Below are 21814 nucleotides of genomic sequence, written 5' to 3'. Positions count from 1 at the left end.
AAATGGTCCAACCTCCCTTCAGGGAAGGGACCAGTTCCTCCTCTAACCCCCCACTGGGCCCCACTCTTCACATGGGCACCTGGTTGTCCCGTCCCACACTCACTTTCCTCAACAGGCTGTGACAGCAGGTGGGGAGGCTCTCAGTGCACCCCCATCGCCCTGGCCTGGGATGCTCTCCGTGGTGCCACCGAGCCTTTGCAGTGACTGGCAGTGCTCATAGGCAGGAAGGAGAAGATCCAGGCCACGGGTGGCCGGCTACTGAGTCACCAGTTACCAAACTCCTAGTCAAGTGCTTGAAACTAGGAGGGAGCCCTGGCCAGCCTGGCTGCTGACCGGGCTCCTCAGGAGGCAGCTCGGTGCCAGCCTTGCCTCTGGCAAGCCCTCCTCCTTTGAGTGCTCTCCTGTGTGCGACCCACCCAAGAGCCTGCATGAGTGGGAGGCATTAACTGTGAGGTCTCCTGTCTCATCACAGCTGCATCTTGGCCTTTCTAGAATCTTCCCTGCACCCCCCATCTTGGGGGGGGGGGAGGGGAGGTGGTGGCGCTACTCACCTAGTGGAGACAGGTCCTCCCAGGATGGATAGCCTGGTGTGGACCGGGTGAGGGGCTGGGTGGCTAGCCTGAGGGGCTCGGGTTCTGGGAGGGGCGGATCTGCTCTGAGCCTCCAGCCACCACCCATCTCCTCCCTGTCCCCTCCCTCACCCTCCAACGCACCTGCGCTGGCCGCCCCCCAAGCCCTGGGGGCAGCCGGCGGGCGGCGCTGGAAGATCAGAGGACTCGGAGGAGCTGGGCCCCGGGGAGGGGGCGGGGAATTTCCCCCCCGCGCCTGCCCGGGCCTGTTGGCTCCCCCTCCCTCGCCGGGGGCCGGGGGTACAGCTGGGGAATTCCATCGCGCCGCGATGGCTCCTGCGAGCCCGGGCCGGGGGGTCTTAGGGGAAGAAGGGGGAGGAGAGAGGGACAGGCTGGGACCGGGGCGCAGCTGCCTTCTTCCCCAGACGCCAGCTGCCCCTGCCTGTCCGGGCTGAGTGTCCACCATCCCGCTGTCTGGAGGGCGCAGGGCAGGAGCCGCACGTCCTCCGCCAGGCCGGGGCGCAGGGGTGAGGATCTGAGAGGAGAGGGTACCCGCGTGTCTGCCCAGTGGCTGGTGCCTGGGCGGAGGGAGGGCACGCGTTTCCGTTAAGGGTGCTTGTGAGCGGGTGTCCCGGGTAGAGCGGCTCGGGAGAGGGTCCTGTAGCTCCTTCCTTAGGGTCCTCTCCACACACACACCCCCAATGGAACCTGCACGCACCCTGAGAGGGGGAAGGGGAGGGGGAGAGGAAGGGGGAGAGAAGGAGGGGGAGAGGCGCGCTCCTGGACGCCGAGGGTCCCAGGCAAGTGGGGAAGGCGCCCGGACCTGCTGTCTTCGCTCCCGTCTCGGGCGGGGCTTCCCGGCCTCGGGGATGGGGGTAGGAGGGAGGGGCCCAGGAGGGAGGGACCCGGGAGGGACACAGGGGGGCGGGAGCAGAGCTTTAGGTACCTGGGCTGGGGAAACAGAGCGAGGTGCAGAGGGAGAAGGTGTGGAGCTCCCAGAGGCAGAGACGGGGAGCCCTGGCCAGAGATCCCCCAGGAGGGACAGGGCAGAGAGAGGCCTCCGGGGGCAGAAACCCCAGGGAGGTATCTCCCCCCAGACGAGAGTGCTGCCCAAAGTGGGACGAGGATTCAAGGTCAGAGGACAACGCCTCCCCCCAGGTCGCCTGGGAGACCCCGACGCGACCCCGGGGTGGCGCAGGCCGTATGCAGGCCTGGGCGACCCCTCCCGGGTCGGGGGCGATGGGGGCGGGAGCCCCGCAGAGCCTCCTCCTGCTCCTCCTCCTCCTCCCAACGCCGTGGCCACGCGGGGCCTCCGCGGGGAGCCTGCACAGTCCAGGTGAGTCTCCGCCGGAGAACCGGGCCTTGGTCAGCGCTCCCGCCCCCGCCTCCCCGCCTGGCACCCAGGGCGGGGCCTGGGGCGGGTCAGAGCAGGTGGCGGGTGCAGCGGAGCCAGGCACGAGGGGCGCTGGCCGCGGAGCCAGGCAGGAGGAGTTGGCCCCGGGTGGGGAGAGGGGGGCCTCGGGGAGTCGGGCGGGGAGAGGGGGGCCCTCGGGTTGTCGGGCGCTGCTCCGGACCTCCCAGGCCCTGCCGTGGCCGCGCAGGCCTGTCCGAGTGCTTCCAGGTGAACGGCGCCGACTACCGCGGCCGCCAGAACCGCACGGGCCCGCGCGGCACCGGCCGCCCCTGCCTCTTCTGGGACCAGACGCAGCAGCACAGCTACAGCAGCGCCCGCGACCCCCAGGGCCGCTGGGGGCTGGGGCCGCACAACTTCTGCCGGTGAGGGGCGGCCCGGGGCGGGGCCTGTCGGGGGCGGGGTCTTTCGGGAGTGCATTGGGAAGGGGGCGGGCCCGGGGCGTGGCCTATCGGGAGGGTCTTTGGGGTAGGGCGGGGTCTGTTGGGGGCGGGACCTTTGGGGCGGTGCCTGTTAGTAGGTGGGGCTTTGGGGCGGGCCAGGGCGTGGTCTACCGGGGTGGGCCTTTGGAGTGGGGACGTGGTCTATTGGGGGCGGAACTTTGGGGCGGGAAGGGGCGTGGCCTGTTAGTGGAGGGGTCTTTGGGGGCGGGGGCGGAGTCTGTTGGGGGAGGGACCTTTGGGGCGGGGCCTCGTTGGAGGCGGGGCTGAGCCCCCTATTTCGGGCGTGGACCTGAGGCAGGGGCTGGGGGGCAGGTGCTGGGGGGTGGGAGAGGGTGGCGAGGAGGCTCTGTGGGGCCGGCCCAGCGGAAGGGCTCGGGGACGGGCCTTACCTGCGCTGGGCGCTCAGAACATTTCCTGACGCGGGTCCGGCCTCCGGTGCCCGACCTCTGAACGGCCTGGGCACTGAGGGGCACTGAGGGGCGCTGAGGGGCCGAGTGGGTGGGGCCAGGAAGCAATCTCCGGAGTGAGGGCCGGGCTCTCTGAGGGGCACCCACTAGGGTGGCCGAGGGCCTTGGGGTTCAGAGACACAGCTGCTGTCCGGAGTGGGAGGACACGTCTCTTTGGACAGGAGTCACCACTTCTGCTTGAAAGCGGGGTGCTCAGGCCAGCCAGTGGCCGAGGCCCGGGGGGGGGGGGGGGGGGGGGAAGAACACAGCAAAGGCACAGTCCTCAGCTGAAAACCTAAAATCTGCCCCCGGGACCCTTTCATAGCTCCCAGCCGTCCGCTCGGAGGATGGCACGCGAATGGGGTTGCTGTACCCCGGGGCGGGGCGGGGCAGGGGGGGGATTTTGGGGAGCAGGACCTGGACCCCCTCTCCGCCGCAGGAACCCGGACGGCGACGTGCAGCCGTGGTGCTACGTGGCGGAGACGGAGGAGGGCATCTACTGGCGCTACTGCGACATCCCCACGTGCCACAGTGAGTGGCCCAGCGGGGCGGGGGCGGGGGGCGGGGGCCGCCGGGGCCCGAGGGCCGGGCACGTCCGAAGGCGCCACACAGACCGCGTCCCGCCCCGCAGTGCCCGGGTACCTGGGCTGCTTCGTGGACTCGGGCGCGCCCCCCGCCCTCAGCGGCCCCAGCGGCACCTCCACGAAGCTCACGGTGCAGGTGTGCCTCCGCTTCTGCCGCATGAAGGGCTTCCAGGTACTGTCCACGGCCCGACCTGACCTGGGCTGAAACCAACTCCCAGCTCTGACACCAAACCTTGATGCTGTGCCCATGTCTGGACCTCCAGCCCTCTTCCCACTCCCCAGCCCGACCCCCGGCTCCCACCACCCCACCCGCCCCAGGCCCTGCCCGGCGTCACCCGCTCTGTCCCCCAGCTGGCGGGCGTGGAAGCTGGCTACGCCTGCTTCTGTGGCTCCGAGGGCGACTTGGCTCGGGGTCGCCCCGCGCCGGCCACCGACTGTGACCAGATCTGCTTCGGCCACCCCGGCCAGCTGTGCGGCGGCGATGGGCGCCTGGGAGTCTACGAAGGTGAGGAGTGGGCGAAATGTGGGAATGTGGGGCCCTGACCGGTTTGCTCAGTGGATAGAACGTCGACCTGCGGACTGAAAGGTCCCAGGTTCGATTCCGGTCAAGGGCATGTACCTTGGTTGCAGGCACATCCCCAGTGGGGGGGGTGCAGGAGGCAGCTGGTCGATGTTTCTCTTTCATTGATGTTTCTAACTCTCTATCCTTCTACCTTCCTCTCTGTAAAAAATCAATAAAATTTAAATAAAATGTATTTTTTAAAAAGAAATGTGGGGAATGTGGGAAGGGAAGGCGAAAAGGCTGGGGGCGGGGCCTGGCCGGGAGGAGGCGGGGCTTTGGCGCAGAGCTCCGCCCCGGGAAGCGGCCCGGGGTCTCGGGTTCTGACCGCCGCCCCGCCCGCAGTGTCGGTGGGCTCCTGCCAGGGGAACTGGACGGCGCCCCAGGGCGTCATCTACTCCCCGGGCTTCCCGGACGAGTACGGGCCGGACCAGAACTGCAGCTGGGCGCTGGGCCCGCCGGGCGCGGCCCTGGAGCTCACCTTCCGCCTCTTCGAGCTGGCCGACCCGCGCGACCGCCTGGAGCTGCGCGACGCCGCCTCGGGCAGCCTGCTCCGCGCCTTCGACGGCGCCCGCCCGCCGCCCGCCGGGCCGCTGCGCCTGCGCGCCGCCGCGCTGCTGCTCAGCTTCCGCAGCGACGCGCGCGGCCACGCGCAGGGCTTCGCGCTCAGCTACCGCGGTGAGGCCCCGCCCCCGGGTCCGCCCGGGCCCCGCCCCCCGCCCGGGCCCGCCCCCCGGCCCGCCGCCTCACACCCCTCACACCCCTCTCCACAGGCCTGCCGGAGGCCGCGGAGAACCCCGCGCTCCCCAGGGGCGCGGCCCAGACCCCTGCAGGGCTCCCCTACGGGACCAATGCCAGCTGCAGCCCCCGGCCTGGGGCTCCGGAGGCCACCGTGGGCGGTGAGGCTGGAGCTTGAAGAGGGTGGGAGCTGGGGAAGCAGCGCTCTCCGGAGCCCTGTCCTCACCGCCCCTGTGTGCCCACAGCCCGGGTCTTCTCAACGGTGATGGCCGTCTCCGTGCTGCTGCTGTCGCTGCTGCTGTTGCTGCTGCTGTCGCTAATGCGCCTGCTGCGCCGACGGTGCGCACGCTGGGGCAGGGCCTGCGGGTGACCCAGCTGGGCAGTGGGGCATCTGGTACTGGATGCCTCGGTGCCCAGGCGCGTGGTGGGGGCATGGAGTGTGTGTGTGTGTGTGTGTGTGTGTGTGTGTTGGTGGGGGCGGCGGTCTGGTGGGAAGCTGGGACCCAGATGAGGAATTGAGCTGAAACTCCTAGGTTCTTGAGGGACCTTGGGTCTACACAGGAAATGGGGCCTGGGGTCGCAGGCGAAGCAGGATGGATGTTGGAGGTCTTTGGCTGATGCCTGCTCCTTTCTAGGAGCTGTCTGCTGGCTCCAGGAAAAGGACCCCTGCCCTTGAGGCCTGCCCAGGGCTCTGGGAGAAGTTGGGCTGTGTGGTATCGCCGTCCTGGAGGGGTGGCGCTGCCCTGCCCCCCTGGGGACTCCCAGGCTGAGGGGCTAGCCTCAACTTACCGCCCCCTGAGCGCCTCCAGCCAGAGTTCCCTGCGTTCACTCATCTCTGCCCTCTGACTCAGGACCCCCAGGGTCCATTGGATCCTCCAACAGAGTGATGGACACCCGGCACTCTGTGCCACACTCCACCTTGGCCTTCCCCCTTTTAAGGGCAGCTCTGCCTCTGCTCACCTCTCAGAGGTCAGACGTCGGACAAGAAGCCTCTGGTACTATTATTGGGAACTTGGCCTAACTCTAGGTGTCCAGATGGTCCAGACCCATTGGCAGGAGCAATCGGCTCCCTCCTCAGAGACCTTGATAAGGAGCTCTGATTTCAGGGTCTTTGAGCCCCGCTGGAGATAGTCCTGAACTGCTGCCCTAAGTGAAATGTGAGAGTTCAACAAAAGTGGTCAAAAGACCAGACACAGACTTTGAATAAAGAACCTATTTTGGTATAGGGCTCTGCAAATTCTTAAGTGGTGGGAAATTATGGTGATGACACTGAAGCAAAGGGCTGGGTGTGTCCATGCAAATGAAGGGCGGTCCACGCAGTGTCTGGGCGCCAGCTGAAATGCAGAGGGCTGAGGAATGGCCGGGCGGAAGGATGGGCAGGCGGGTCCTGGAGGGGGGGAGGGAGAGGCAGGCTGTGAGGCTGTGAGCCAGATTAAGCGGAAGAAGCAATGCCTTCCTGGGCCCCACTTTAGCATGAACCCAGGCAGGGAGTGACCTTTCTTTCCTGGCTGCTTGCCCTCTGTCTTCCCCTCCATTTCCTGCCTGTCCTGGGAGGGGCGGAAAGTGTACATTGTGGGCGGTAATAGAGAGTGAGTTTTGTGGAGCTCCAAGAAGGCAGTCCAAAGGGTAGGGCCTCTCCCGACAGCGCCAGGAAAGTGAGGAACACCTGCAGGGGCCTGGACATCCCGGCGCGCCTTGCTGTGCCCCAAGGGAGCCGGGCCTGTGGATAGATCATCGCTGGAGCGGGGAGTGCCGGCTCCAGGCCTGACCTGTCCGAACGGCCCGGGCTGGCAGCACCCTGGACAGAGCCCAGGCTGCCAGGGGGTGGCGTTGGGTGTGGGGCGGTGCTGGGGAGGGTGGGCGCCCAAGGGTGCGTTGACCTGGGAGCAGTTTGGAAAGCCGGGGCGCGCGCCGCGGGGCGACGCCAGGCGCTGCGGTCACTCTGGCAAAGCCGCCGGTTCCCGGGACGCTGGGTCCCAAGTCAACAGCCACTCCGTGCAAATGAGGGGGGCGCCGCATACGTTATGCTAAAGAGGGTGCTGTCCCGGGAAGCCTCGGGGCGGGGCCTGCCCCACCAGCCGCACCTATTGGCTCTCGCAGCGTCTAGATCTGGAAGCTCAGCGCGCGAAACGCTGGTGGGATGGCGGGGGTGGCTAGCTGGGGCGGAGCCTCGCGTCCCCTCCCGCGTCCGGCCGCACCCTTCCTCGGGGCTTCAGAGGACTCCCGGTCGTTGCTGCTGCTGCTGCTGCGGGTGCTCAGTCCCTGCCGGCGCCAGCCCGGGCGGAGCGGAGCGGCCGCACTGCGCTCCGGAGGCCGGCGCGCTCCCAGCCTCCGCCCTGACGCGGGGGCGCGGGGCCCGCGCTTGCGCAGCGCAGGAGGGGCGCGAGCGGGGACCCCCGGGCGGCGCGTGCGCGGACCGGGCCGCGGGCAGACGCAGGGATGAGCCCCGCGCCGCCGCAGCCCCGCTGAAGAGGCCCGGGGTCCGGAGGGGCGCGGGCCGCCCGCGCTCGGTCAGGCCATGGCGTTCCTGGCCGGGCCGCGCCTGCTGGACTGGGCCAGCTCGCCGCCGCACCTGCAGTTCAACAAGTTCGTGTTGACCGGCTACCGGCCGGCCAGCAGCGGCTCGGGCTGCCTGCGCAGCCTCTTCTACCTGCACAACGAGCTGGGCAACATCTACACGCACGGTGAGCTGCGCCCGCACCCCGCACCCGCGGCAGATCTGCCTGCGCCGGGCCGGGGGCCGGAAGGCCGGGGAGCGCCCCAGTGGCCAGATCCCGGGCTGCCCCGGCCCTGGCACCGCCGGGAGCCGCGGTGACAAAGCTGCCATTGTCCCGGACGGCACTCCCTGCTTCCGCTACCCCGGCGGGGGCCCTGGGCAGGCAAGGGAAGCGGAGTGGGGGATCGAGTCCACTTAATCCCTCTGAGCCCCGGGGAGAAGCAGCCCAGTGCACAGCCCCTCCGAAATCCCGGCCCCTGCGCATCTCCCGCCCCTTCCCCCACTCCAGCCCGCACCCGTCCGGACCCGGGTGCTGGGTGTCGACTTGGGACCTGGGTGTTGAGTTGGGCAAGTAGTCCAGGAGCAAAAGCCAGGCCCCGGTCCCTCCCCGCGCAGCCGCCCTGCTACCCCAGCAGAGCAGCCTAGTCTTGGGGCTCCGCCTGGTGGCAACACCTCCCCCCACCCACCCCGCCCCACAGGCATGGGGCCCCTCCTCCGCGCCCGGGGAGCTGTGCTGACACAGCCTTGTACGCCCTTGGCCTGTCCTGGCCGAGGGCCCCAGAGCAGGCGGGCCCAGCCTTGGTACCTATCCCACTGGGGGACTGTGGCCTGGCCAGGCCCTGTCTATGGCGGGCAGTCAGCGGCCCCAGCCTGCAGTGCCCACCTTTGCCCCCTGTGAGGGCAACGCTAGAGTGCCCGCAGGGAAAGGCAGGACGCCTGGGCTGGGAGGAACTGAGCTCCCAGAAGAGGTGCCTGTGGAGATGGAACAAACTGTCTGCCCCCTTTCCCTGCCTGCCTAGCCCCTTCCGAAAGACAGAGGGCTCAAAGCCTTCTCTCGTCTGGGCACTCTGGAGAGGACATGGGGTTGGGAGAAGCCAACTTGCCCTGGGATCTGGTATCATTGCCCACATGTTCTTTTCAGAACTCAGCTTGAATCACGCCTCCTTCTGGCTTCTGCTGACACAGAGGCCGGGCTGGGGGTTTGGGCCGTTGCTTTCTGAGGAGGTGATGTACTGTGGCTGCAGGGGTGAGAACAGCGTGGGGGTGAGGGTGAGTGCCTGGGCTCTATCCCACTCACCTGGGACAGTTTACTCAGTTTTCTTACCTGCGAAGTGGGGATAATGACCTCTTCTTCCAGAGCTATTGTGCGCCTGCTGCGTAAGTAAAGTCCCGAACACCCAGGCCTGCCTGTCCCGGCTCTGGCAATAGTTGTCTGTCACTGTTGACAAGACCTGTCTTGCTCTCATTCCTTCCATGTTGTCTCTAGCTGTGGACACCCTGAGGGCATTGCCTGTCCTCGCTGCTGAAGCTGTGTGATGGATAACTGTTTCCCTCCCCCAGGGCTGGCCCTGCTGGGCTTCCTGGTGCTGCTGCCAATGACCATGCCCTGGGGTCAGCTGGGCAAGGATGGCTGGCTGGGGGGCACACACTGTGTGGCCTGCCTGGCACCACCTGCGGGCTCTGTGCTCTACCATCTCTTCATGTGCCACCAAGGGGGCAGCCCTGTGTACTCTCGGCTCCTGGCCCTGGATATGTGCGGGGTCTGCCTCGTCAACACCCTCGGTGAGCCAAGGGACGGGGCGGGGGCAAGAAGAATGGAAGCTGGGGGGCAACGGGGGCGGGGGCAGCAGGGGACACTCAGGTGGAAGGGCAGGCAGTCCCCAAACTGACGTGCCCTCTCCTGCCTCTCTCCTCTGTGCAGGGGCCCTGCCCATCATCCACTGCACCCTGGCCTGCAGGCCCTGGCTGCGCCCCGCCGCCCTGGTGGGCTACACCTTGCTGTCAGGTGTGGCTGGCTGGAGGGCCCTCACCGCCCCCTCCACCAGTGCCCGTCTCCGAGCGTTTGGTTGGCAGGCTGGAGCCCGCCTCCTGGTGTTTGGGGCCCGGGGAGTGGGACTGGGCTCCGGAGCTCCAGGCTCCCTGCACTGTTACCTGCGCATGGATGCCCTAGCCCTGCTCGGGGGGCTGGTGAACGTGGCCCGTCTGCCAGAGCGCTGGGGACCAGGCCGCTTCGACTACTGGGGCAACTCACACCAGATCATGCACCTGCTCAGTGTGGGCTCCATCCTGCAGCTGCACGCGGGCGTCGTGCCCGACCTGCTCTGGGCCGCCAACCACGCCTGTCCCCCAGACTGAGCCACGGCCCACACACAAGGCCAGCCTGCCCGGTCTCCTAGGGCCACCACCACCACCACCAGGCTCCCCTCCTGCTGGTCTGCAGGGGACTGGCTCCTTGGATGCCTCCCAGCTGCCCCATTCTTCCCTATGGACGAGCCTCTCCTGCCCACCTCGGAGCTCCAGCCTTCTCCCAGGGCAGTGTCTTCCTGTGCAGCTAGGACACCGGTCCTTCTAAGGGCCAGTTTACCCTCCATGACCTGTGAGGGTGGGGCCAGAGGGACGCTGGGGTCTGTCTTGCTCTGATGGCTGGAGTCCTGCCAGCCCAGGGCCTTAGCCCCATCCTGCCCCTTCTCAGACCCTTACAGAAGGTACCTCATAGGTGGCTGGCCTGGCCACCAGTCCATGGCTCCTCCATCTTTTGGCCCTGCATGCCAGCCCATCCAGCAATGCCAGGCTCACCCACCCCCTCTTCCTTCTGTCCAGAATGGAGGGAGGGGTTTGGACAGCAGGACTACCCACTTCTCCCAGGACCGAGGGGCAGGAGGACTGCTGCTGCTGCTTTTCCCAGGCAATGCACAGACGTAAAGAGCCGGTGGCCCTGGACCTCTGGGCTAAGGGCCCACCCTCCACCTTGAGTGCCATGTTCTGAAGGCTCAACCAGCCCACCGGGGACACGCCTGCTCAGGAAATCTCTGGTCCACACAGCACGGGGCTCCCAGCTGCAATGTGCTGGCCAGAGCTCTGCAGCCAGCCAGCCAGCCTCAGCCTCAGCCACCCCAGGGCCCTCAGACCCTGGGCGACGCCAATAAAATGGGCAGGAAGTGCTGTGTTGCCATGCAAGCAAGCTTGGGTGCTCCCAAGATTCAGGTATCTTTTATTAGACATGGCCAGGCAGAAGGGACCCCTGGAGTGCCAGGGGACCTCAGCCTCCAGGATGGGGGAAGAAGCTAAAAGGTTAAAAGCACCGAGGCGGCAGTGGGCTCAGGTTGGGCCCAGCGAGTCCTCAAACAGGCTGAGGAGGTTCCGAGGCTCAAAGGAGGGGAAGGAGCCATGAGGGGACTCTGAGTCAATGTCACTGAGGTCCAGGTCATCCCTAGGGGGTAGGAAGAGAGAGAAATGACACTCAGGATTTGAAATGACCCTCCCCCCTCCCTACCTCTGACCCTGGGCTACCCACCTCCGTGTCTGCCTGCTCTGGGGCGTGGAGGAGGTGCTCCTGGCAGCCCTGGCCAGAATGGCCTCTGGAGAGAACGAGGGTCTGCAGGGGTGGGCGAGACAAGCAGTGTCAAAGCGGTGGTGAGTGCATGGGAGGAGGCTGTGGGATCAGCGCAGTCAACCCTGTCCCTGTGCAGGTTCCCACCTGACGGGCAATGAAGGGTGGTGCCCTTTGAAAGAATCATTCGCACAACTTTTAAAGTCTACCTGACCTCACTCAGAGGCACCTAGGCCCCTTTCAGAACCAGGGGCTTCAGCTGAGCTGGCTCTGAAACGAACCTGTGGTAAATGAAGCTTCTTTTGCACTTCACTTCCGCTATAAAGTGTCCCTAAGACAACAGGGTAACGTTTTCTTTTTAATTCTCACTTGAGGATATGTGTGTTTTTATTGTGTTTTTTGTTTGTTTGTTTGTTTGTTTGTTTTTGAGAGAAAGGGAGAGAGAAACTTCAGTCTTCAATGTGAGAGAAACAAATTGCCTCCCACAGGCTCCCTGACAAGGGATGGAACCTGCAACCTATGTATCTGCCTTGACCAGAAATCGAAACCACCTTTCGGTCGGCATACAGGACATGCTCCAGCTAACCGAGCAGCCAGAGGACCGCAGTGTGATGACCTTCTCGTAGGGGGTAATGGTGTGATTTCTCCGAGAACGGTCTGCCGGGGCATGTGGTTTCCCTTTGCCACAGTTTCTTAATTATAGCCTCTCCGTGGCCAGCAGGCATCTGGGACTGAGGAATTCCTCCCGGCCGGGCTCGCCGGGCTCTGGGAACTGTCCCGAGAAGGACACGCCTGTCCCTGGGCAGCGGCGGCCTGGACTGCGGCTGGCGCTGCACCACCTGCCTCTGCCTAGAGTGGCAGTGCCAAGGTGTGAAGTTGCCATGCTGCCGCGCTCTGCACAGCAGCCACCCCACGTTCTGAGCTCAGAAGAAACAACTGCATTCAAACCAGGCCAGGCTGTACCCCACCAGCCTTGGGGCCCTTCCCAGGGCATGGTGGGGGCCAGGTCTGTGGGAGGGGTCCCCGTGCACCGCTACTCCCTAAGGAGCCTGGCCTCTGTATGGGGTTTGGCCAAGCTGGCAGCCCACCTCCCCACCCCCACCCCCAGTCCGGGCTCTCACCCACCCGATGCTGTCGTCATCCCAGTTGCTGGAGTGGCTGCTGTCCAGGAGGAAGCTGCAGGGCGGCGAGCCAGGCGGGGTGGCTGGAGGCCTCAGGGGCCGTAGCCAGCTGGCAGGGTGAGCCAGCCCATGCCAGAGCCAGCACAGCAGGGCAAGCAGGGCCTGTGGGGACAGGGGGCCAAGGGAGGCTGGGCAGAATCCAGGGCCAGGAAGAGGGGAGGCCGTTACCTTTACCAGGCTTACCTGCCAAAGGGCCCACCCTCGACTCAGGGCTTCAGCAGCCATGTACCTCAGGACACTCCAGGGCTGTGGCTGCCTGAGCATAGGCAGGGCCAGCAGGGCCTCGGCTGTGGCCCGCCGCTCGGGATCAGGCTCCAGCATCATGGTGAGCACAGACCGCAGCTCAGAAGACAGGCCTGTCCACAGGGTAGGATTGTGTCAAAGGCGACAGGGCTCTGAGCCCAGCAGTCTCCTCACAGCCAACCGTTCCCTCACACGAGTCTGTAGCACCATGTCCCCTCCCATCCTTGTCCCTTCCCCTCGCCCCCACTCACTGGCAGTGAATTCAGGGGGCAGATAGCCCTGGCGCAGCTGCTGCCAGCCCTCTCCGCCATGGGGCAGCTCCATGTTGCATGCCACTTCCAGGATGGTGAGACCCAGACTGGGGGTGGGGAGGGAGGTGGGACAGAAGACAGACACGGTTAGCCTTGGGCCACAGATCCCAGAGCCCCAGGATCCCCTCAGAAGAGGGTGGAGAAGAGCCGGCAGGAGGGGAAGGAGTGGGGGGGGGGCCTCTGAGAAGGCCCGGCAGAGCCAATGAGGGGAACACATTCACGAAGCATGGACCAGTGTTCAGTCAGCCCACACACCATTGCCACCCCCGCCAGATGGACACTATGGTTACTAGTGTTACTACAGGATCCTGCAGACAGGGCTGGATAGACTGTTAGAGGCAGAGCAATGGTTACTGACACGGACCACAGAATCCAGTGTCTGGTCCAGTCCCAGCTTTACCACCTGCTGACTGTGGACTCTGGGCAGGTCTCTTAACCCCACTGTGCCCGTTCCCCTATAAATGGAGCAATAACAGTCCCTCTGGGGAGATGTGGTAAAGAGACAAGTGAATATAATAAAGTAACTCCAGATGATTTGCTGCTTAGCCAGCCTGACTGTAGACTACTCCCCACCAGAGGGTGGTGGCTTCACCCTCTCAGGCACTGTCTCCCAGCCTGACTCTGGGCTGGGATGGCATTTCCCTCCCTCTGCCGACTGCACCCCAGCCATGAAGGGGCTCCGTGGCCCAGCCCTTACCTGAACACATCGGCTGCTGTCCCATAGGCGCCCTGCAGCAGCTCGGGGGCCATGTAGCGGGGGTCTCCCTCCTGGGCCTCACCAGCTCCAGATCCATCCAGCTCCACCAGCAGCCCAAAGTCACCCACTTTGCAGCGGCCCCGGGGCCCCAGGAAGATGTTGGCAGGCTTGATGTCCAGGTGGACCATGCCCTGGCCGTGCAGGTGGGCCAGAGCGAGGAGGGTGTCCCGCAGGTAGCCCCAGACCTGGGCCTCAGGCAGGCCGGCGCCCCAGGCCTCGCAGTGCTGCTGCAGGCTGGGCCCACACAGCTCTGTCTGCAGGTACAGGACGCCGCCCTCCTCCCAGGCTCGCTCCAGCCGCACGCAGCACGGGTGCTGCCCCACCTTCTCGTGGCCACGGACCTCCGCCAGCTTCCGGGCCCGGTCCTGGGGGCCCCGGAAGGGGGACATGGAGCGCTTCACGGCATAGAGCTGGCCGTCGTCCTTGGAGCGCACCTGGGAGGGAGAGAGCACTGAGGCGGGCGGGAGCGGCACAGCCATCCCGCAGAACGGCAGGTTCTGTTAAGATTTCACACGCGTGGAAGGCGCAGCGTGGCATCCACCTTCGAGACCCTGCACACGCAAGAGCGAGACCAGACAGACCTCTCCCCTGGGCACTGGCTCCCTGGAGACCCAAGCACGGAAGAGACAGGGCTGACCTGTAGGCACTAATCTCTCAGACTGTGAAATAAAAAAGCTGGCTTCAGAACACAGGCAGCGTGGCCCCCTGTGTAGAATATCAATGGGTTTGTTTCTATGTGGCCAATGCTAGAGATGTACAGAGAGTTCTGGAAGGAAGGACGCCACCGGAGAAACCCAGTGGTGTCTTGTGGAAGAAGACCTAATCTAGGGGCCCACGTTGTTTGTAGTACTTGTGTAAGGATACTACCATTTTGAAGGAAATATAAATTATTGGAAAATATATTTTAAGGAAAAAAAAAAGGTGGTGCACAGGGTATGTCTAAGTATCCGCGGCCTGGGGGAGGTGGGGGGCAGGGGCAGGGTAAGCACTGCGCTCTGGGGGCTGGCTCCGGGGACCAGGCAGAGCTTGCCAAGAGCAGCTGGCTCCGGGGTGGGAGGAGGTGGAAGCCAAGAGCCACTGCCAGGCTCTGGACAAAGGGGGAGTGTGCACCGAGGGGGCCCTCGGAGGGGCCTTGTGGGGGTTTCTGAGAAAGCAGCCAAGTCAAACCCTGAGGAGGGGTGTCTGTCAGCTCAGGAGAAGTGGGCTGTCAGGAGAGAAGGGGAGCAGGCTGCCCAGGATTCTATCCCATCCAGGCAGAGGGAGGGAGGCAAGGGGGCCCCCCCAGACAGGCCCATGGCATGTCACTCCACTCACCTTGAAGACCTCTCCATAAGAGCCACGGCCCAGGCGGCCAAGCCTCTGGAAATTCTGTTGGAAGAAGGACTCCGGCTGGCTTGGGTCGTAACTGGGGCTCTGCAGGGTCCCGGAGTCTTTGCCTTTGAATGACACTTTCCGGGGTTGGGGCTGGTGCCAGCCTGGGGTCCGAGGGAAGAGGCGACTGATGGGGATGCTGCCCTTGGCAGGGGGCCGGGGCGGGAGGCTCTGGCTGAGCCCCCTGGGCCTCTTGAGGGAAAAGCCAGGCTCTGCGTGGCGGAAGTAGGCTGGGACTGGGGTGGGGGTGCCACTCAGGGCTGGTGGGGTGCCCTCCGTGGGCACAGGCATGGCCGGCACAGGAGGCACTGAGAGGCAGAGTACAGAACAGCAAACAGTTCCTTGTCCTGTGGCCCCAGAGAGGCTGTGGAAGGGAGCCGCGTCTACTCCTCACACATGCTCTCCTTTAACACGGAGGCTGTGGAGACACGAGCACCTGGTGGGACAAGGCAGAGGACAATATACACACCTGCACACGGTCAGTCGTCTGTACCCGGAGGTCCTAGAAACACAAACTAAAATGCATGGGACCATGTCCCAGAGGCCCCCACAATCCAGCAGAGGGCAAGTCAAGGCAGGTTCTGGAGCCAGATCCCTGTCTTGTCACAATGCTATTTGACCGTAAGATACGCAATCTCTTCCAAGACTGTACGGGGGAAATATTCACACAGGCCCACACTCCCTTATCTCTGATTTCAAAGTATTAAAAGGTCTGATTCCAAAAGTCTCTTGCTCTCTTTTTCATAGTTGTGATCCTAACACTCATGTCATGGAGTTCCACTTTCCATGTTCCATGGAGTTCCACCCCTATGTTCATAGCAGCACAATTTAAAATGACTAAGATCTGGAAACAGCCCAAGTGCCCATCAGCAGGTGAGTGATAAAAGCTGTGGTACATTTATACCACGGAATACTATGCAGCTGTAAAAAAAAAAGAAGGATCTCTCACCCTTTGAGACAGCATGGAGGAACCTGGAGAGTATTATACTAAGCAAAATAAGCCAGTCAGAGAAAGACAAGTATTACATGATCTTACTCGTATGTGGAATCTAATAAACAAAATAGATCTAGAGACGTAAAAACATAAAACAGACTGGGGAATCAGAGGAGAGGTGGGGGAGGGTGGATGGGTGGGAAGAGATCAACCAAAGAACTTGTATGCATCCATGCATAACCCATGGACTCAGATAATAGGGTGGTGAAGGCCTGGGGCTGGGGGCAGGGGCAGGCTAGGAGAGGTCAGTGGGGGACTGGGCGGGGGAGAACATGTAATACTTTCAACAACAAATATTTAATTTAAAAATCAATCAAGGTTTGGGTGGTACACAAATAGGCCGAGGCTGGTGCCTCCATTATTACAACAAGGTAATTTACCAGAGAGAACCAGGTACAGAGATAGATCAAAAGAAGCTTCCTGGGGTCCGATCAAACCTCGAACACTGAACTCAAAAGCTATCCTGTTAAAGGAGCTAAATTTAATTGGACCAGTCAACGGAGCCACTGATGCTCCAGGACAAAAACAACAGAGAAGACAGCTAGCAATTGGGGGAGCCCAGCAGGCGGATGCAATTAGGGAAAGCAGTCAAAGATAGCCCCCCTAAGCCCTCGGGGCCGCAGGTTGGCTGTGCAGATGTTCCAGGGTAGGTCCTCTGAGGAGCCATGTCAGAGACCTCATACTGCAGAAAGACAGGTCACCACAACGGTCCAGTCAGTCACTAAACAGATAAGAAAAAAAAAAAAAAAAATCACAAGCCCCGGGAGGTTGAGGAGCAGTACACACAGTTGCTAAATGTATATAAAAAAAAAAAAAGTCCGGTGTTTGCTTGGTGGGCTTGGCTCAGTGACCTATGAACCAGGAGATCATGGTTGCAGGCTAGATCCCCAATGGCAATCAACAATTCTCTCTCATCACTGCTGCTTCTATATCTCTCTCACTATCTGTTATTCTCTGAAATCAATAAAAACATATAAAAAGTAAAATGTCCAGTTTTGCTGGCCGGTGTGGTTCAGTGGTTGAGCATCAACCCGTAACCCAGGATGTCTCAGTTGGATTCCCCGTCAGGGCACATGTCCAGGTTGCAGGCTCAGTCCCCAGCAGGGGAAGTGCAGGAGGCAGCCAACCAATGATTCTCTCTCATCCTTGATAGTTCTATCTCCCTCTTCCTTCTAAATCAATAAAAACACATTTATTAAAAGTTTACCAATCTTTAAAAATAAAAACACTCCACTCCAGTTTTCAACAAAAAATTACAAGATGTGCAAAACATAGGAAAGTGTGACCCCCACACAGGAAAGATAAAACAAAATAAAAGGCTGGTTGGTTTACAGCTTCATCCTGATACACCAAGGCTGCAAGTTCCATTCCCAGCCAGGGCACATCCCCAAGCAGGGAACATACAAACCAATGAACGCAATAAGTGAACAACAAATTGATGTTTTTCTCCCCTTTCTCTCTAAAATCAATAAATAAAATGTTTTAAAAAATAAAAGTAAAAATATCTTTAAAATTTAAATAAAAATAACAGGCCACAGAAACTACCTGTAAGAAGGACTAGGTGTCAGATTTAACAAAGAAAGACTTCAAAGTAGTCTATAAATAGGCTCAAAGAACTAAGCTAATAGTTCAGTTTGGCTCAGGGGATAGAGCATCAGCCTGTGGATTGAAGGGTCCTGGGTTCAATTCTGGTCAAGGGCATACGCTCGGGTTGTGGGCTCAATCCCCAGTGTGGGGTCTGCAGGTGGTGCCAATCAATTATTCCCTCCCATCACTGATGTTCCCATCTCTCTCTCCCTCTCCCTTCCTCTCTGAAATCAATAAAAGTATATATATTTTTAAAAAGCAATTGTATGAAACAGTATGTGTGTAATTGTATTGTTAGGCATGTAACATAAAGAAATGTGATATACTTCAAATAACAGCACAAAGGAGGCGGGAGAGAACAGAAATGACACCACGTGGCAACTTGAACAAATGGAGAGAACCAGACACTGGAAATAAGAATGTCAATAAAGCAAACATGATGCACATAAACTTCCTTTCCTTTCTTCCCTCAGCTTCTTTAGGCAATTAAAGACAACCTAAGTAGAGGGTGGGGCAAAAGTAAGTCTACAGTTGTGAGTATGCAAAATAGTTTATTCTTTTATTTTTTATTTTTTAAAAATTTCTTTATTGATTAAGGTGTCACATATTTGTCCTAAAATATTTTATTCTTATATTATTATTTATGAATTATTGTATTATTTTCCATACAAACTGTAATCTTATTTTTGCCCCACCTGTAAATGGAAAGATATTACATGTTCATAGATCCAAAGATTTACCATGAATACAATGGCAATAACTCTCCAAACTGATCTACAGATTCAGCACAATCCCTATTAGAATCCTAGCTGGATTCTTTGTAGAAATTGACAAGCTGATCCTAAAATTTATATGCAAATTCACTAGACCCAGAATAGTCAAAACATTCAAAATGAAGTTGGGAGGATTCTATTTCCCAATTCCAAAACTTACCTCAAAGTTACAATAATCAAAACAATATTGTATTTACATAAGGATAGACATATAGATCAATGGAATAGAATTGAAAATTCATAAGTAAACCCTCACATTTATAGCCAATTGATTTTGACAGAGTGCCAAAACAATTCAGTGGGAAAGAATAGTTTTCTCAACAAATGGGACAACTAGGTAAAACTCATTTGGCAATAAATAAATAAATACCTCATTTGGCAGAAAAATATGGTCTGACCTACCTTTCCTCCCTAAGTGTGAATATTCATATATTTCTTGACAAAAATATTAATATGTTTGATTATTGAATGATGTCCCAGATCCATGGGTGGTGTTACATATAAATGTTATATGCACACTATTAGCTTTCTAAAATCTGACACATTTTGTTTTTTTGTTTTTTGTTTTTTTTAAATATATTTTATTGATTTTGTACAGAGAGGAAGGGAGAGAGATAGAGAGCTAGAAACATTGATGAGAGAGAGAGAGTCATCGATCAGCTGCCTCTTGCACACCCCCTACTGGGGATATGCCCGCAACCAAGGTACATGCCCTTGACCGGAATCGAACCCGGGACCCTTCAGTCCCCAAGCCGACGCTCTATCCATTGAGCCAAACCGGTTTCGGCTAAAATCTGACACATTTTGAATTCCAAAACACTCCTGGCCTCAGGATTTGTGGACCTGTAATAATAATCTCAGAAAAGGCTCAGCCTCATGTCTGGCATGCAGATTCCTCAATAAATGCTGTTAAAAGACACACAACGCTACAGAGGCCCCACAAGGAGCATTGTGTGTTGGGGCAGAGAAGGCTTTTTGAGTTGCTATAATGTTGTAATTGAAACAAAAACAAGAACACAAAAGGAGGGGGATTTAATTTTGAGAGGAAGTCACAGTGTATCAAAAGGTGACATACCAGCCATGGCCAGTGTGGCTCAGTTGGTTGGGCATCCCTCCCTGCACTGAAAGGCTGCTGGTTTGATTCAGGTCAGGGTACATACCGGTGGCAGGGTTGATCTCCTGTAGGAGGCATGCAGGAGGTAGCCAATGGATGTTTAGCTCTCATCTCACATCGATGTGTTTTTTCTTCTCTCTCTCTCCCCCTCTTCCCTTCCTCTCTCTAAAAAAAAATAATAATAATAATAAAATTTAAAAATCTATTTAAAATGTATTTTTTAAAAAGGATGCCATACCTAACAAGGGGGGAGAGGGGACAGTTAGTAATTGAAACAAGAAGTGTGCCCTCCAGTCCCTGGGCGAGTGAGGCCTGAGGGAGGGTCCCCCATGGCGTCTCCCTAGAAGACTCACCCTTCCTCTGCCTCTTTCAGCTCAGGAATCCCACTCCAGGGTTCCTCAAAGTGAGGAACTGGGATGCCAGGATCCCCCGGGGCCTCCAGACCCAGTCCTGTCACATTCAGAGCCATGGACAGCCTCATCTCAAACCAGTTCTCAGACCATTCCAATGCCCGCTACCTCCTAGCGCCTCTGGCCTGGCCCAACAGCTTTTGGGGTGGGGCAGGGTCCGTAGAGGAGCCAGGCGAACCCAGGGCGGCCCAGCCTGGTTTCCGGGATCAGCCAGAGGCCGCCCCTCTCACTGGGCGGACACATCTGCTGACCGGTCTTCCGCGCTGGCCTGCGAGCTGCCCCCAGGCGGGGCCGCAGCCACCCGCCCCCGTGCGCGCCGGGCGCCCAGGCGCACAGAGCGGGGGGGACCGGCTGTCACGCAGGAGGGGCTGTCGCTGCAACGTAGGCGGGGCTTTTCCTGGGGAAGGACAAGTACGGGGTGGGCAGGCACCCCTTTCATGTGGTGCCCAGATGAAAGGGGCCAGGGGGCTGAGGAAGGAAACCGGAGCAGCGGGGGCCCCCGGAGCGGAGGGGCGGGGCGGCCGGGAAGGGTGAGCAGAGGGAAGGGGCGGGACGCAGCCCGACGAGGAGGGGAGCTGGTCGGAGGGCGACGGGGGAGGAGGAGGAGGAGGAAGAGGCTGACCCGGGGGAGCCCTCAGAGGGCAGGGGGCGCCGCAGCAAAGGGAAGCAGAGGGGAGGGAGGTCCGGCCGGAGAGCGCGCCGGCCTGGCCGGGGCTCACCTGGAGCGGGTGGGCGGGGCGCAGCTCCGCGAGGTCCCAGATTCCGGGTCCGCAGGGGCCGCGGGGAACCCTCGGGGCGGCCTGGGGGGCCGGGGCTGCCGTCAACAGCTCTCCGCGCCGGGACCGGAGGACCCTCTGGTGGGGGAACGGCCCGTGAACGCCCGCGGAGCCAACTCGCGCCAAAAATTCCAAACCGGCCTCGAGTCCCCGCCCAGGAACGCCTCTTCCCCCGCCCCATCCCCGCGGAGCCAATCACAGGCTGCCAGCCTTCCGGGCCCGCCGCTCACGTCCCCGGAAGCGCCGCCGCCCCGCCCCCGAACGCCCCACCCCCGCCCGTCCCTGTCCTCACTGCGCAGGCGCAATGCCAATCGGCGCCGGCCTGGGGCGGAGGAGGTGGCAGCGCGCCGCTTCCTGGTGGCTGCGGCGGTACGGCGGGTCTGAAGCCGACTTGGGTTCCGCCCGCCTGGCTACCCGGACGCCAGCCGACCTCCAGACCCCGGCCCCGTCTCCCGTGACCCTCGCTAGGCTGACTTAATTTTCGCGACGATAAAGGGAGCGGTCACCGCGTTTTGCCCCAGACGTGCGGGCCCAGGAGGCGGTCATCTCTGGGCAGGGCAGGAAATCCCCACGCCCCCCCGGATCCCGACGGGGCGGTGCCAGACACGCATTCCTCTGTTCAGACTCGAGGAATGCGGGGCTTTGGCTTGGGGAACCAGAAGATGCTAGCCCTCCCCGCAGACACCTAGGCTGGAGCCTCCGGGGCTGCAGCCCTTCCCATTCATTGGATTTGAAACTTGAGCTCAGCTCACTGCTCCCTCAGCTCCTTCCGGGCTGAGCGACCTTGGGAATGCACCTGGGCCTTCCTGAGCCTCCTCTCCTCTAAAAATGGAGCTGACCAAACCTTCCTCGCGGAGCTGGCGTTTCCAGTGAGATGATCCCCTTAAAGTACTTAGTAGGAGGCTGGCTCGAAGCAAGTGCTGACTCCTAACATTAGTGCGGCCGGCCGGCCGGCCGGGGCTCCTTCCCTGAGGGGACCTTTTATCCATTCAACAGAGTAGAGGGGGTCCCTCTTCCAGGCCACCCCCTAGAATGCTCTGCATCTCATCACATATCCCTTCCCACCTCACTTTCGAATTGCACTTAACTCTAAAATTCTATCCTCTCTGTTCATTGGTTTATTTGTTGACTATCCATCTCCCAAGAATCTGAAAGGTGACATGGACTTCAGGGCTCCCAACCCATCGCAGGGCTTGCCCTTCAGGGAACCTTCCCCAGTGCAGCCCAGGGTAGGCCCAGAACTTCTCTGGGGGATTCAGCCTCCTCCCCAGTCCTTGCTATCTTCCTTTGCATTAGCATCTCTGGCAGCCACAGCCCCTATGACTCACCCTGGATTCCTGTTAAAGACCCCAGGCTTGTCCCCAGGAGGCCTGGGGAGCCAGCATGCCTCTCTCCAGCTGTCATCCCCGCTGCCAATCCCATCTCCAGGAGTCCTGGACTCAGGCCTCTTTCCAGCTGCCCATTCTTGAAAGTCTAGTTCGCAATGACTTAAAAAAATTC

General features: G+C 60.5%; 3 protein-coding genes across 10 annotated transcripts; 2 read left to right on the top strand and 1 right to left on the bottom strand.

Moving 5' to 3' along the window:
• Window positions 1-1672: 1672 nt before the first annotated feature.
• Window positions 1673-5606, top strand: KREMEN2 (kringle containing transmembrane protein 2). Its single transcript, XM_084882356.1, has 9 exons — window positions 1673-1905; window positions 2171-2345; window positions 3309-3400; window positions 3501-3625; window positions 3805-3958; window positions 4358-4690; window positions 4786-4911; window positions 4996-5089; window positions 5386-5606. The coding sequence occupies exons 1-9, from the start codon at window positions 1773-1775 to the stop codon at window positions 5594-5596; spliced, it is 1443 nt and encodes a 480-aa protein (XP_084738482.1). The 5' UTR covers window positions 1673-1772; the 3' UTR covers window positions 5597-5606.
• A 1363-nt stretch (window positions 5607-6969) lies between these two features.
• PAQR4 (progestin and adipoQ receptor family member 4) lies at window positions 6970-11170 on the top strand. 2 transcript variants are annotated; one of them, XM_084882481.1, is made up of 3 exons: window positions 6970-7434; window positions 8808-9029; window positions 9169-11170. In XM_084882481.1, exons 1-3 carry the CDS (start codon window positions 7269-7271, stop codon window positions 9600-9602), a joined length of 822 nt encoding a protein of 273 aa, XP_084738607.1. In that variant the 5' UTR covers window positions 6970-7268; the 3' UTR covers window positions 9603-11170. The 2 variants fall into 2 exon arrangements, with proteins under 2 accessions (XP_084738607.1, XP_084738608.1); XM_084882482.1 differs by having other exon boundaries at window positions 7320-7434; window positions 8734-9029.
• On the bottom strand, window positions 10414-20902 carry PKMYT1 (protein kinase, membrane associated tyrosine/threonine 1). 7 transcript variants are annotated; one of them, XM_084882348.1, is made up of 8 exons: window positions 20821-20902; window positions 20258-20392; window positions 14604-15096; window positions 13230-13723; window positions 12473-12579; window positions 11923-12334; window positions 10762-10842; window positions 10414-10677 (listed from the first exon to the last, which is right to left on the bottom strand). In XM_084882348.1, exons 3-8 carry the CDS (start codon window positions 14949-14951, stop codon window positions 10566-10568), a joined length of 1554 nt encoding a protein of 517 aa, XP_084738474.1. In that variant the 5' UTR covers window positions 14952-15096; window positions 20258-20392; window positions 20821-20902; the 3' UTR covers window positions 10414-10565. The 7 variants fall into 7 exon arrangements, with proteins under 7 accessions (XP_084738474.1, XP_084738475.1, XP_084738479.1 ...); XM_084882349.1 differs by lacking the exon at window positions 20821-20902 and adding an exon at window positions 20607-20624; XM_084882353.1 differs by lacking the exon at window positions 20821-20902 and having other exon boundaries at window positions 11923-12080; window positions 12162-12334; window positions 20258-20451.
• Between the last annotated feature and the right edge of the window lie 912 nt (window positions 20903-21814).

Source organism: Pipistrellus hanaki, assembly GCF_964339955.1.
Source record: "Pipistrellus hanaki genome assembly, chromosome: 4".
In the NCBI taxonomy this organism is placed as follows: domain Eukaryota; kingdom Metazoa; phylum Chordata; class Mammalia; order Chiroptera; family Vespertilionidae; genus Pipistrellus; species Pipistrellus hanaki.
The sequence above is the reverse complement of the archived record's forward strand: the minus strand, read 5'-3'. Positions and strand labels throughout refer to the sequence as shown.